This window comes from Nannobrachium achirus (genome assembly GCF_963921795.1).
Source record: "Nannobrachium achirus genome assembly, chromosome: 15".
Classification (NCBI taxonomy): domain Eukaryota; kingdom Metazoa; phylum Chordata; class Actinopteri; order Myctophiformes; family Myctophidae; genus Nannobrachium; species Nannobrachium achirus.
In genome coordinates this window covers 3,682,084-3,698,214 of record NC_137822.1, presented here as the reverse complement: position 1 = coordinate 3,698,214, position 16,131 = coordinate 3,682,084, and the positions used below count along the sequence as shown (strand labels likewise).

At 41.5% G+C, this 16,131-nt stretch overlaps 1 protein-coding gene across 1 annotated transcript in view; it reads left to right on the top strand.

The window, feature by feature from the left end:
* myo18b (myosin XVIIIB) overlaps positions 1–16,131 on the top strand; it is a gene marked incomplete at both ends in the record, with an annotated part of 70,254 nt that overhangs the window by 25,129 nt on the left and 28,994 nt on the right. The window contains 8 exon segments of the mRNA XM_080742872.1: positions 500–650; positions 798–907; positions 1,133–1,198; positions 10,636–10,764; positions 12,182–12,325; positions 13,598–13,687; positions 14,387–14,506; positions 15,337–15,442. Of these exon segments, the coding sequence (XP_080598998.1) occupies positions 500–650; positions 798–907; positions 1,133–1,198; positions 10,636–10,764; positions 12,182–12,325; positions 13,598–13,687; positions 14,387–14,506; positions 15,337–15,442 (916 nt within the window).

Here is a 16,131-nt window from a genome sequence, read left to right as displayed (position 1 = left end):
GATACGTTCCAAACCGCCCACTCAGGTCTTCTAGTGCTGACCTACTCGATGTGCCTAAAATGAAATATAAAAAATATGGTGAAGCAGCTTTCTGCTTCTACGGACCGACAGTTTGGAATAAACTCCCACTACACCTAAGACAGGCAGCCTCTGTGGATAGCTTTAAAGCACAGCTCAAGACCTATTTCTTTACTCTTGCTTTTAGCTGAATTATTTTTTTATCTCTTTGATGCTATTGACGTCCACACTGTTCTGAAATTGTTCTTCAATGTTTTATGTTTTTATTGTTCTGCTTTATTGTATTCATGTGTATTTTATTTTTTCTGTTAAGTAACTGTGCTTCATTTTCTGCTCTGTAAAGCACTTTGAGCTGCATTTCATGTCATGAAAGGTGCTATACAAATAAAGCTTTATTATTATTTATTATTATTACTAATAATACTACTACGCTCTCTCTCTCTCTCTCTCTCTCTCTCTCTCTCTCTCTCTCTCTCTCCAGGATGCCCTGTTGAATCTGATCCGCAGGGCCAGGCCAGTGTTCCTGCAGTGCGTGTTGGCCAAGCAAGACAACGGCCAGTTTGACATCCCCAGCCTCAGGGTGCAGCTGCACTCCACGCAGATCCTGTCTGCCTTGCAGATCTACCGCACAGGTCGGTACTAAAATGTTAGATCTACAAGCTCAAAACGCATCGCGATGTGATGCGTTTGGAGCTTGCAGATCTACCATTTTTGATGCTTTTGTGTGACAATGGAGTATGAGAAAGCAGTGCATTCATTTATGAATCGTCATCTTCCAGGTTACCCAGAGCACATGCCCTTCAGTGACTTCCGCTGTCGCTTCCAGGCTCTGTCCCCTCCCATCATGAAACGCTACGGGTCCATGTTCATCTCTCATGATGAGAGGAAGGTACGTACGCACACACACACACACACACACACACACACACACACACACACACACACACACACACACACACACACACACACACACACACACACACACACACACACACACACACACACACACACACACACACACACACACACACGCACCTTAAGAGCTCATTGTCTTTGTCTTATGGACGTTGAACCTTAAGTGAATGTGTTTTATTTCCTGTTATTTCTCTATCAGGCGGTGGAGGAGTTGCTGGTTGAGCTGGATCTGGACAAGAAGAGCATAGTTCTGGGTGCCAGCAGGGTGAGAACACATACTATTATATTAAACATTTTATCTCATTCTGTGCCAATGACTGCTTATGACGGTTTTTTTCCAATAGCCCTGTGTGCCAATGACGGCTTATGACGGTTTTTGTGTTTTTTACATATAGTGGAGGCTCTAAGACACATTTTACTTCAAGTCATGATGCAAAGGTCCCCTTTGGTATGGAATTACCTTAGGGCCATTGGAAAGAATTTATCCAAAGAGACAAGTTAGATCACCCTTCATTTTCTTTTTATAGCCATTTAAAAAATGGCCGCCAACAATAAACCACTATTACACCAGACCCCATATCTTTGCTTCTGTTAGAGCTATAATAATAATATTGGTGTCAAAGTGTACATTTTTGGGGTCTAGGAATTCAATTAAATAGGTTTCAAAGCAAAAAACCCAATACTTCACTAATTAACATGACAGCGGGGGGTAAAATATGCAAATTTCATGAAAAATAACACGTTTTAACAGGGTAACCTACCCCCCCACCCCTCCCCCTAAACTTTGATTCACTTTTCCTTTGATATGGAAGTACCTTAGGGCCATAGGAAAGAAGTTATCCAAAGAGACAAGTTAGATCACCCTTCATTTTCTTTTTATAGCCATTTTAAAAATGGCCGCCAACAATAAACCACTATTACACCAGACCCCATATCTTTGCTTCTGTTGGAGCTATAATAATAATATTGGTGTCAAAGTGTACATTTTTGGGGTCTAGGAATTCAATTAAATAGGTTTCAAAGCAAAAAAAACCAATACTTCACTAATTAACATGACAGCGGGGGGTAAAATATGCAAATTTCATGGAAAAATAACACGTTTTAACAGGGTAACCTACCCCCCACCCCTCCCCCTAAAATTTGATTCACTTTTCCTTTGGTATGGAAGTACCTTAGGGCCATAGGAAACAATTTATCCAAAGAGACAATTTAGATCACCCTTCATTTTCTATCTATAGCCATTTTAAAAATGGCCGCCAACAATAAACCACTATTACACCAGACACCAACTTTGCTTCTGTTAGAGCTATAATAATAATATTGGCGTCAAAGTGTACATTTTTGGGGTCTAGGAATTCAACTAAACAGGTTTCAATGCAAAAAAAACAATACTTCACTAATTAACATGACAGCGGGGGCAGGGCCGGATTTACCATTGGGCTAGGGTGGGCACGAGCCCAGGGGCCTCAGGGGAGGGGGGGCCTCAAAAAAAAAAAAAAAAAAAAAAAAAAATTCAAAAAATATTTTTTGGATCCCAAAAAATGTAGTAGGCATGATCGCAAACGCGAAATTCCATGTTTAACCCCATACCAACAAACATGGCAGCCATGTTTGTTTACATTTCAAGAAAACATAATGGCTGCTAGCTCATGAATGCCTGAACGGATTTCCATTCGGATTTTTTTGTTTGAAAGCTGTGAACAGTGTGGACACACGTGGTGCATGATCTAGGCATGGGCGTGCATGATCCGTGCACTATGAATTACATGGAAGTCTATGGAGAGGGAGGCGTTGTGGAACTTGGAAGCCATTTTGAAAAGACCCTGAATGAGTAAATTTAATGATGACATTTTAAAGTATTGCAATCCAAATAAAGTGATATTTGTGTTTAGTTACAGTACATTTTGTTTTATTATTGAGAGCTTCTGCTCTGCTGGCTGCACTGCATGTAGCTGCTCTGAAAGCTTAGTGCAGTCTAAAGCCCGCCCACTCTATGTATCCGGTACTTTACACACACATAGGCTACACACATGCACGCAAACTCCAATTCTGTATCCGCTTTAGACCCTTCCAATGAGCCAATGAGGATACACAGTCAGATTATGCACGGGCCGGTCCGAAGGTGAGGTCACGTTGTGGTCAGGTGGACCGGAGGTAGAATTTTCGCGCGCGCACAAGGGCCTCTTTATTTCCCCTTGCCCAGGGGCCTCATGTCATATAAATCCGGGCCTGAGCGGGGGGGTAAAATATGCAAATATCATGAAAAATAATACGGTTTAACAGGGTAACCTACCCCCCCACCCCTCCCCCTAAACTTTGATTCACCTTTCCTTTGGCATGGAAGTACCTTGTGGCCATAGGAAACAATTTATCCAAAGAGACAATTTAGATCACCCTTCATTTTCTATCTATAGCCATTTTAAAAATGGCCGCCAACAATAAACCACTATTACACCAGACCCCAACTTTGCTTCTGTTAGAGCTATAATAATATTATTGGTGTCAAAGTGTACATTTATGGGGTCTAGGAATTCAACTAAACAGGTTTCAATGCAAAAAACCCAATACTTCATTAATTAACAGGACAGCGGAGGGTAAAATATGCATATTTCATGAAAATATAATATGTTTTAACAGGGTAACTTACCCCCCCACCCCCACCCCTAAACTTTGATTTACTTCTCCTTTGGTATGGAAGTACCTTAGGGCCATAGGAAAAAAAAATCCAAAGAGACAAGTTAGATCACCCTTCATTTTCTATTTATAGCCATTTTAAAAATGGCCAACGACAATAAACCACTATTACACCAGAACCCATAGCTACAATAATACAGTCTGTCTTGCACTTCCAATGGAGCGCATCACTGCTTGGTGGAATGTGATCAAAGTTGCTTCCTTTGTGAAGGAAGAGGGAGAGTCGAGCATTAGGACACAGTCCTAATGTCATCAGAGATGGGAAAAGTACTTGCATTCTGTACTTAAGTAGAAGTAAAAGTACTTGTGAAAAAAACGACTTTGGTAAAAGTAAAAGTACTCCATTCAGATAATTACTCAAGTAAAAAGTAAAAAGTACAGGCTTTGAAAAGTACTTTTAAAGTAAAAGTAAAAGTATTTTTACCGTATGTTTCTGTGCAAAGCCAATAGAATTTGAAGGATATTAAACTTAAAAGATCCCCACCAAACACACGTCTTAACTCATTGACTGCCAAGGCACGAGTTTCACGAGTTATTACAGTACTCCCAGGCTGCCACAGCCCGAGTTTCCCGAGTTGGAAGCCATTTTGAAAAAAAAAAAAAAAAAATTTTTTTTTTTTTTTTCAAATTTAAAAAAAAAAAAAAAAAAATCTAAAAATGCCTCAAATGTATTAGGCATGATCGCAATTGCGCAATTGCATGTTTAGCCCCGTAACAAACACATCTTTCAAAATGTCAAAAATGGCTGTTTTGTCTGACTTTGAAGGCTTGTATCTCATGCATGCCTGAACGGATTTCCAAGCGGATTTTTTTGTTTGAAAGCTGTTAAAAAGTACTACACATATGGTGCATGATCTAGGCATGGGCGTGCACGATCCGTGCACTAAAAATTGATCCGTGCACTAGAAATTTGGAAGGTGGCAGTGTTTGTTTTGTCTGACTTTGAAGGCTTCTATCTCATGAATGCCTGAACGGATTTCCAAGCGGATTTTTTTGTTTGAAAGCTGTTAAAAAGTACTACACATATGATGCATATATGGTGCATGGGCGTGCACGATCCGTGCACTAAAAATTGATCCGTGCACTAGAAATCTAGGATAGTGGCAGTCTGGTACTTGGGGGCCATCTTGAAATGGCATTCAATGAGTTAAAACTGGCCCAGGATTGGTTTCCTAACTATGATGTGAAATCTAAATACAGCAAAGGTTTTCTACCTTTTTAGACTGAGTACCACTTATATAAAAAATATATAGGCCTATACATATCCCACAATCCCAAAAAATTGTAGTCAGTAACGCAATCCGATTACTGCAATTTTAAAAGTAACTACTAGTTACTTTCAGTTAGTCGATTTATGATGACTGTTAACAGTTTTATCATAAAATATCTAATTTTAAAGAATCACATACTGGATAACACAATAGTCCACTTGTACACATACTGTAATTCACAAAAACTACTGCATGTTCAGAAAATAGAATAGGTTAGATCAGTTTCTCAACCTTATTTTTTTACCAGTAGGCCTACCACTCAAAAAATATTTGTCTCTCCAAGTACCACCATATGATGTTAAAATACAGTAGCGTACACCTTCCCCATCCTATTCATAGACAGGCACAGTACACAGAAGGCAAAAGTATTCCTACAAACAAAATAAAGAAAAACTAATAGCTTTATATCCAAATGACTGGTACTTTTTAAGCAATGGCCAAATGTATAATGTACATATACTGTACTGTAGGCATATATAAGAAATAGATGTATTGCTGAGAACGACCAGCATCCGTTCTCCCATCAAAAATTAAATAAAATCATGTTTTACAATCCATAACCAGCCTCGATACAAGACTGTCTTGATCCGAGGCTAAACAAGTGAGAAGCACCAGCGCCCACCAAGTTACACCCCTTTTTCATGTCAAGGACCCCCAAAATGACACTTATTAGCCCATGGACCACCAAGCATCACTGCTCAACCATTTTAATTCCAAGGACCCCCAGTTTGACATGCATTAGGCTACGGACCCCCATTTATTGGGTAAAATCAATGTTAATTTAACTCTGGGAGTGTACACTGTGAGAGTTACAGACCCATTGTCCATTTGTTTCCAAACTAGCATTTAGCTGCAAGGGGGTGCATTTCAATTTTGTACACTCTACAGATCCATAAGGGTCCATTTGGTTTCTTAACTATCATTTAGCTGGGGACCCCCTGGGTTGGAACTCCCTCAAGGACGCCTGTAGGTCCCCGGACGGTCCCCACTTTGAGAACCAATGGCTTAAACAAGCCACTTTATAAGGACTGCCTTTTGCTTACCGTTTTGTAGAAATAGCGTGTGTAGCCCATAGGTGTAGCCTTCATCATGCATATCTCCTTCTGCCTTGTGTTGTGTGCAGTTTTCCTTTCAGATGTTGTAAATATTCCATAATCGCCACTGAACCTATTTGTTGGTGTTAAACTTATCAGTGCTGCCATTGTAATCAAAGGCAGATACAGCGTTCCTAAATCAGATTATTGGCTTTTATTTCCCAACAGAAGCGTAATAAATAACCACTGTTTTCACCCAACTTTCTTCACGTTGAATAAAAACAACAACAGTCAGCCGGACAGTATCCCATCCAATCACAGAGAGGGATGCGTGAAATAGGAGTCATTGATTGGCTGTGAGACGTTACATGCGGAAATGGTGTCAGCAGATCATAGAGTATATCAGCAGACTTACAAATTCACAATGCGTCGCGGTTAGCCGCGCTGTGAGCTTATAGATCTGCTATTTTCGATGCGCACCACCGTCTTACGACTGAACATAGCATAACATGCTGGAGTTCCCTGAACTCCAGCATGGATCCGCTTACGACAATGCTACTGGTATTTCTACTTGAGTATTTTATTGTTTCGTTTCATCTGCCGTGCAGCGGCGCAACATTCATTTAAAAAAAAAGTAGCAAGCCTGTTTTGAAAATGTAACAGAGTAAAAGTACAGATACTTGTGTTAAAATGTAACGGATAAAAGTAAAAAGTACCCAGAAAAATAAATACTCAGTAAAGTACAAAGTACTGAAAAATGTACTTCGTTACAGTAACGAAGTATTTGTACTTCGTTACTTCCCATCTCTGAATGTCATCCCCGGAAACGGGGTGCGTTGGTGTTTCAGTCCGAGTGTATCAAAGGGTGCGTTCGGAAATGTGCACTGGGTCTGGTTAGGGTTAGGGTTAGTTTTAGGCATAGTTTTACTGAGGTTAGGGTTAGGATTAGGGTTGGGTTTAGGCACTCACTACACTGAGCACACACCCGGTGCGCATTTCCGAACGCACCCTTTGATACACTCGGACTGAAACACCAGCAGAAAACACTCTCCCCCCCGGAAACACCATACAGCTTCTGGAGAGATTTCTGGAGAATGGGTGTGTGGGTGGAGATCATCTCAGTGGTGGGGCTAGGGCCAGAGAGCAGCTGAAGAGGTAAGGTGAGTTCAGGCAAGGACTGCCGCACGGACTGTCTTCTTGCCCTTGCCAAAGGCTGTGTTGCTCCCCATTAAAGCATGGAATGCTGGCAGTGCCATTGCCTTGGATGGTCCAAGACTGTGAGCAATGGCATGTGCTGGAATATACCTGGTAAGGGAAAAATTATCCAAAAGAAGGGGAATATCATAGACAAATTCGCTTCAGTCTGGGAGAACACCAGATCCCATCAGTCATTGAGAAGCCGGTGATGAGCCTTGGAAATGTCTTCAACCGCACTCTGAATGACAGAGATTCCATCAAGGCAACCAGTGCTGACCTGGAGGGGGCTCCCTGGAAGATTCAAGGCCTGTGTTTACCAGCATGAAATGCACCCAAAAATCCTCTGGCCTCTACTCATCTATGATGGCTGAATGAAGATGGATGTGGCCGCAGCCTAAGCAAAATCAGGCTGTACAGGAAGACCAATAAACTCAGGCTCTGTTTCAGCTCAGTCAGGGAGGAGTTTGTGGCACGGGCACAGTGATATCTGCAGTACACATCCTGAGCACCCAGGTACCGTACATATCCTGAACATATTCTGAGCAGCTGCTCCAAGGCGTCAGGGCCGGTTTCTATTGAGGAACGACAAGGTCCTGAAATCCATCGCTTAAAGGACCAGGTCACCTCTGGGACAACCAGATCTTATTTTATTGTTGTGTGGGACACGATCAACACAATCCTGAGTTATTTTTTGTGTTCAATCTGTGTTTTTAGATATTTTAGTATTTCAGACGATTTCAGCATGCTACAACTGGTCATATGCATCATATGACCAGTTGTAGCATGCTGAAATACTAACATATCTAAAAACACAGATTGAACACAAAAAAAAATTCAGGATTGTGTTGATCGTGTCCCACACAACAATAAAATAAGATCTGGTTGTCCCAGAGGTGACCTGGTCCTTTAAGGGCATCAAGGGCATCAAGGGCATCCAATACTCCCAAGCCACAGCTAAGGCCATTCACTGTGTCAAGGAAGGGAAAAGGTCAGAGAAAACACCAAAGAACTGCTCTGCTGGTTTGCTCTCCACAGCCCGAGACTGAGTGATGACAGTTGACCTGGAGAGGCAGCTGAAAATTCCACCACACATCTCCCTGTCCAGATTGAGACCTGACATCTAGCAGTCTGGAATTTGCCAGTCACTCCCTAAGCACAGCTACGCCACTGTGCATAACAGTTGCCAACAAAGAAGAGCCATAGGCAACACTGGGGATGCAGCAGAAAAAGCCTCCAGATTAAGAGGGGAGAGCAGTGGGGACAGAAACATGCCACTTGGATACATAACGAGGTCTGATCAGCTTCAGTCGGGTCGCCTGAGGAGGCTGACTCTTGCAGGACCCAAAACACCCAGTGACTCCAGGAAACAACACTGATGATGTGTCCAAGTTTGCATCAGTAAATGATTTGTTAACTGTTAATGAAAAGTGATTAATTATTTCACCTCCATTTTGAAGGTAATGAGAAAACCAATTTAATCGGATTATTTTACCCCAGAAATGATATCTCTATCAGAAGCAAAGATATAGGCTGTGTTGTATTGCTGTAAGTGTAAATGATGGCTGCCATTTTTTAAAAACTTGTATATTTCAGAAATGAAGGGTGATCTAATCTCTTTGGATAATTTCTTTCCTATTACCCTAAGGTAGCCTACTTCATTGCCAAAGGGGGAGAAAAAGGAACATTACCCTGTTAAAACTTATTCTTTTTCATGAAATTTGCATATTTTACCCCCCGCTGTCATGTTAATTAGTGAAGTATTGGGTTTTTTGCATTGAAACCTGTTTAGTTGAATTCCTAGACCCCAAAAATTTACACTTTGACACCAATATTATTATAATAGCTCTAACAGAAGCAAAGTTGGGGTCTGGTGTAATAGTGGTTTATTGTTGGCGGCCATTTTTTAAATGGCTATAGATAGAAAATGAAGGGTGATCTAAATTGTCTCTTTGGATAAATTCTTTCCTATGGCCACAAGGTACTTCCATACCAAAGGAAAATTGAATCAAAGTTTAGGGGGAGGGTGGGGGGGTAAGTTACCCTTGTTAAAACGTATTCTTTTTCATGAAATTTGCATATTTTACCCCCCGCTGTCATGTTAATTAGTGAAGTATTGTTTTTTTTTGCGTTGAAACCTGTTTAGTTGAATTCCTAGACCCCAAAAATGTACACTTTGACACCAATATTATTATTATAGCTCTAACAGAAGCAAAGTTGGGGTCTGGTGTAATAGTGGTTTATTGTTGGCGGCCATTTTTAAAATGGCTATAAATAGAAAATGAAGGGTGATCTAAATTGTCTCTTTGGATAAATTGTTTCCTATGGCCCTAAGGTACTTCCATACCAAAGGAAAAGTGAATCAAAGGTTAGGGGGAGGGGTGGGGGGTAGGTTACCCTGTTAAAACATGTTATTTTTCATGAAATTTGCATATTTTACCCCCCGCTGTCATGTTAATTAGTGAAGTATTGGGTTTTTTGCATTGACGCCTGTTTAGTTGAGTTCCTAAACCCCAAAAATGTACACTTTGACACCAATATTATTATTATAGCTCTAACAGAAGCAAAGATATGGGGTCTGGTGTATTGGGGATTATTGTCGGCGGCCATTTTTAAAATGGCTATAAATAGAAAATGAAGGGTGATCTAACTTGTCTCTTTGGATAAATTCTTTCCTATGGCCCTAAGGTACTTCCATACCAAAGGGGACCTTTGCATCATGACTTGAAGTTAACAGCTTATTCTTCGGGCTTAGAGCCTCCACTAATAGAAAAAAAAAAAAAAAAAAAAAAACATTTTTTTTTCTCTAAAGATGTCAAAATGACCTGAGATCAGAGAGATGCTTTTCTCTGTTTGTGTGTTCGCTCCCTCGTTTAGCTGATTGAGAAAATGTGTGTTCATGTGTGTCCATTCTAGTGGATGGACACTTTTTTTCATTCAAACAGCTCTATCTCTGGAACCATTTGTCCGATTGCCAAAATTCTTTTTGCCACTGAATCACAACAACTGTGTCTGTTTCTGTGGGGGAAAAAATTATAAAAAAAAAATCTTTTTTTTTTCATTGCATAGTAACTAAAGTTTTCAAATAAATGTTGTGGAGTAAAAGTACAATATTTGCATCTGAGATGTTGTGGAGTAGAAGTAATAGTACTGGAAATAGTTAATACTCAAGTAAAGTACAAATACCTCAGAATAGTGGAGTATCATATTGTCACTGTCGGGCAGAAACCTTGTATCTCCAAGTTTCAAATTTGTACTTTTTTTCACAAGGTAAAGCCCTGCTTCATCATACAAGGCTGTCGCACAAAAGTAGTGAAAACAGCCGATCTACAAGCACACAACGCCTCGCGGTGCGAGGCGTTGTGTGCTTGTAGATCGGCTGTTTTCACTAGTTTAGTTCATTTTTAAAATGATAAATACAAAACGAACGGTCTTGGACATACAAGGTTTCCATCCAACAACTACGATATTAGTATTAATATAGCCGATGGTTTGCCACCCTTCTCTAGGTGTTCATGAAGCGCGGGGTGCTGCGCTCTCTGGAACAGCGCAGGGACCAGCTGGTCAGCGGCTGGCTGCTGCAGTTACAGGCTGCCTGTATGGGACACCTGGCCAGGCAGTGGTACCGCAAGCTCAAGGTTAGTGTCTGGTTTTAAATGTTTCATGAACACCTTTTTGAAAATAAATAAATACATGTTATTATTTAATTTTTTTGTAGGAAAGGTTAAACAACATGATATTTTCTCACAACTCATTAATGACGTCGTCACCTTCTTAAAATAATGTCAATAAAGTATTTATTTTCTTCAGAAAACAGAGAAAAATTGTCCTAAACAAAACTATATTATATGTCTTAATCATTTCACCCAAAACGTTATAACAATATGTGACTATTGACATAAAAATAACACTGTCGGTTATGTAACATAAGAGGATTAAATATTATAAACCTGTCTTGGGCCAAATGATTTACTGACTTACCCCAGACTTAATAGACCGTTTGTCAGCCTTCTGATTGGTCCCTGAGACTCCCTGACTGGCCAACCAGAAAAAAACATTCACTTTTTGCTATCGGGGGTGGAGTTTGTGCAGTGGAGAATATTGAATGTGGCTTTCAACAACTGTCCGCAGTGCGCGACACGGAGATCGGCCGGTACGGTGATAGCGACGGCAAGCGTCAAGCGATCTCGCTCATCATAACGAATAAGCTTCAACAAACTAGTTCACATGTACCTTATCAATGGTCTAAGAGTCACGATTGGGTACATATAATTTAAATGGGCAGAATTACGAAAAGCCAGCCTATTATGTGAGGAGAAACATTCTCTCTGTCCTCTTCCTAGTACCCAAGATGCAATGCGCTTCTCTTTCTATCTCTGATCCAGAGGATTAAACTAATTAAAACATTTATTTTTCGGGGGAAAACTACTGTTTTGCTATGTAATTACTGTACCTTTTTCTTCCCTTTTTATTAATATCACGTAGATGTGTTTTTTGTGGTACTTTATATAGCTGTAATGAGGCTATGAAGGGAAAAAAAATCCCATCCACTACCACTATAAAAGAATCTGCAAAGAGGATTCTGTCCCACTGGGATTAAACAAATTAAAACATATATTTTCGGGTAAATCCCCTGTTTTGCAATGTAACTACTGTACCTTTGTCTTCCCTTTTTATTAATATCACCTAGGTGTTTTTCCTTTGGTACTTTATATAGCTGTAATGAGGCTATGAAGGGAAAAAAAATCCCATCCACTTCCACTATAAAAACAATCTGCCCAGGGTTAATGTCCCATCATAGTAACAGGGCAGAATGGGGCGGGATTTGCAAAAGGGTTTATTCTTTTTGGTAGTATCACAAGACCATGTGACTTAGGCCAAATAAATGGCCTATTTTGGCCCAAGTCACACTTGACTTTTGTAGTCTGTAGTCTTACAGAACTGGACTAGAGTTACAACTGCACTTTGACCAGCTTTTTCCGTTACACCAAAATGTTGTGATGCAATATTTTGGGGCTAAAAAGACAGAAATCAAACCATTGATTCATTCTCTAGGTGCAGCAGATGGCGGTGAGCTGTGTGCAGAGAAACCTGCGTGCTCTGAGGTCTGTGTGCAAGTGGAGCTGGTGGAAACTGTTCTGCAAAGTACGCCCTCTACTGGACCTCAACATGGACAACCACTGGCTCAGGACCAAGGAGGTACGCACGCGCGCGCACACACACACACACACACACACACACACACACACACACACACACACACACACACACACACACACACACACACACACACACACACTGTACATCACTTTTTATTAATATACTGTATATTGTCACTGTCGGGCAGAAACCTCGTATCTCCAAGTTTCAAATGTGTATGTTTTTTTGCAAAGTGCCCTGCTTCATCATACAAGGCTGTCGCACAGGTATAGTTTAACTAATGTAATATAAACGCAAAACGAAGAGTTTTGGACATTCAAGGTTTCCACCAGACAACGACGATATACATGGTATAAATGTTGATATATTGGGGAATTCACCCACAGGCATAAGCATTCACACGCTGAATATGAACGACTAATGCCCTATTTTTGAGCGGCGCTAACCGCTCCTATAGACCGCTTTTTTACCAAAACTATGATGTCACAAATGATGATGACATGAGTTCGCTAGACCAATGAAACACTTCGATTCTGTTGATCTGTCCATGATGTCATAGTCACAGAGGCACTCGATTGGTTCACCCTGATTTAGAACGCGTTTAGGCCGCGTAAAATACGTCATAACGCGTTTAGGCCGCGTAAAATACGTCATAAAAAATTATTGAGTGGTGCTAACCTTGAATTTCAAAATTATATTAGATGAATATCACTTGTAAGCGATAAAATAACCACACTTTTAGACAGACTGTGGAAAATCTAACAGGTTATAAATGATAGGCAGGTAATACAAGTTTAAAATACAAATGAACAGACTTTGAAAAACTAAAATATTCATCTTCTGGCCTCTTCTCGCCTCTCTGGAGGCCTCTCTGGAGGTAAATAAGGTCACTTATCATTACACTATGATACTCTTACAAGCTGCAATCCGTAGCTTGGTCAACTACAGTAACTGATGAGAAATGACAAAAAAGACTTATATAGTCTGAGCAGACCTCTAGACTGACATCATACACAACAAAAATAATATTGCCATGCATGCCTATCAACACTGATTTGCGCAGGAATTAGTTTGCTATAATTAATTTGTTATTCGATGGTGCCAGAAACCTTGTATCTCCACCGTTCAAATTTGCACTTTCTTCGTACAGTAAAGCCCTGCTTCATCATACAAGGCTGTTGCACAGAAAACAGACGATCTACAAGCACACAACACATTTTTTAAACGATAAATGCAAAACGAACAGTTTTGGACATACAAGGTTTCCCCCCCCGAGAATGTTACATATATAACTGTGTTGTCCATTCGCAGGATGAGATCTCAGCGCTGAGAAGACGCTTGGAGAAATCAGAGAAGGAGAGAAATGACCTGAGACAGAACACAGATATTCTGGAAACCAAGGTGTGTTGACTGTTAGGATATGAGTGGAAAACCTGTTGAAAGTTTTCTTTTAAACTGTCATCTATCACAGTGGTCCTCAGACATGTTTGGCTCAGGTCTCTCCTGTAAATAACCTTGTCATCCATGGTACCCCTGAACTTTATAGCCACTTACATTTGTGTCATATTACGCTAAGTAAATATGTAAGTCTTTCCCCCAAAGGTACAGCATGTCACAAGGAAAACCTGAGTGAATATACGTTTCAAGTCTCCGAATTATTATTATTATCATTGGATGGAATAACATCAGTATCATACGGTGTAAGAAAAGCACTCGTCCGGGACTCTCCTTTAAAACACTGTGCTGGTGTGTGTGCGTGTGTGTGTGTGTGTGTGTGTGCGTGTGTGTGCGTGTGTGCGTGTGTGCGTGTGTGCGTGTGTGCGTGCGTGTGTGCGTGTGTGCGTGTGTGCGTGTGTGCGTGCGTGTGTGCGTGTGTGTGCGTGTGTGCGCGTGTGTGCGTGCGTGTGTGCGTGCGTGTGTGCGTGTGTGTGCGTGTGTGCGCGTGTGTGTGTGTGTGTGTGTGCGTGTGTGTGTGTGTGTGCATGTGTGTGTGTGTGTGTGTGTGTGTGTGTGTGTGTGCGTGCGTGCGTGCGTGCGCGTGTGCGTGTGCGTGTGCGTGTGTGTGTGTGTGTGTGTGCATGTGTGCGTGTGTGTGTGCAGGTGACAGCGGTGGCCTCTGAACTGAGTGACGAGCGTTTCCGTGGCGACGCGGTGGGCCAGGCTCTGGACGTGGAGAGAACCGAACGCATCAGACTGAACAAAGACAACAGAGAGCTGCAGGTACCTGTCTGTCTGTCTGTCTGTCTGTCTGTCTGTCTGTCTGTCTGTCTGTCTGTCTGTCTGTCTGTCTGTCTGTCTGTCTGTCTGTCTGTCTGTCCCTCTGTCTGTCCGTCTGTCTGTCTGTCTGTCTGTCTGTCTGTCTGTCTGTCTGTCTGTCTGTCTGTCTGTCTGTCTGTCTGTCCCTCTGTCTGTCTGTCTGTCCCTCTGTCTGTCTGTCTGTCTGTCTGTCTGTCTGTCTGTCTGTCTGTCTGTCTGTCTGTCTGTCTGTCTGTCCCTCTGTCTGTCTGTCTGTCTGTCTGTCCCTCTGTCTGTCTGCATGTCCCTCTGTCTATATGTCTGTCTGTCTGTCAGTAGGGCTGTCACGATTGTGACATTTCACATGACGATGAATCATCACTCAAACAATCGCGATTAACGATTTCATTGTGTGTTTTTGTCGTTGACAGTTACATTTCTGTTTGGCCTTGTAGGCCGGGGAGTTGCACATGGCAGATATGACACAAAACCTAAATATACAAAGAAATGACCAACATACTGTATTTGACAACTTTATACTTAAAAAAAGAACATGGATACTTGGATAGTGGAAATAGCCGGTCTGCAAGCTCACAACACGATGCAACGCGTTGTGAACTTGGAGATCGGCTATTTCGACTATTTTTTTCAAATGTTTCAAAATGAACAATTTTAAACATGTAAACGGTAATGAGGATTAACTCAAAAATAATTGCGATTATGTCAAATAATTGCGATTAGACGATTATGTAATAACTGTGACAGGCCTGTCTGTCAGCACACATCAGATGACAGCAAGCTGTGTGTTTTTGCAGGCTCGTCTAGATCAGTGTAAGGTTACCATAACAACGCTGGAGAAACAGCTGGCCGAGGAGAAACAGAGAGTCCAGAACAATGACAGACAGACTGGACCAGCTACAGGTATAGCACAGCACGCACGCACGCACGCACGCACGCACGCACGCACGCACGCACGCACGCACACGCATACACGCACATGCACACACAGAGTAAGGTAAGCCTAATAGTCCAATCCACAGGTAAGGTCACATCAGGTGACAATAGACTGGACGTTGCAAGAGTCGCAAAACGAGTCACAGAGAGTGGCTTCGTTGCCCCTATGCATGTGCCTTGTTGTACATTCTGCCAGCAAACGGCTCAAAGGACTGACAAAGTCCCTCCAGCCTCATCTTGGGGTAAAGGGATAAGTCCTTCAAGAGATAGTGTATATCAAAAGTCACCCCCTTCCTTCAAAACCACAATCAAAACACAATCTCTTCAGGATAGCCTTTCCAAGCTGTGGTCAAGTTAAGATGTCTCTCCAACCCTTGCTTAAATAGATTTCGATTATAGATTTTAATCTAGCTTTTATTGTTTTGTTTTTTTCTCAGTGAAGTTGGGTACTTACTTGTATGTAAAGTAGTGGTGTAAAGCAGGGTTCCATCAATAGGCGGCCCGCAGGCCATCTGCGGCCCGTGGGGGGCTACTGTCTGGCCCACACCAACCCCAGTAATAATGGTGGTATAAGAGCAGCAACAACACTTGTATATTGTCTGGAAAATCGGCAGGAAATCTTGTATCTCCAAATTTGTAAGTTCTTTCGCAAATCA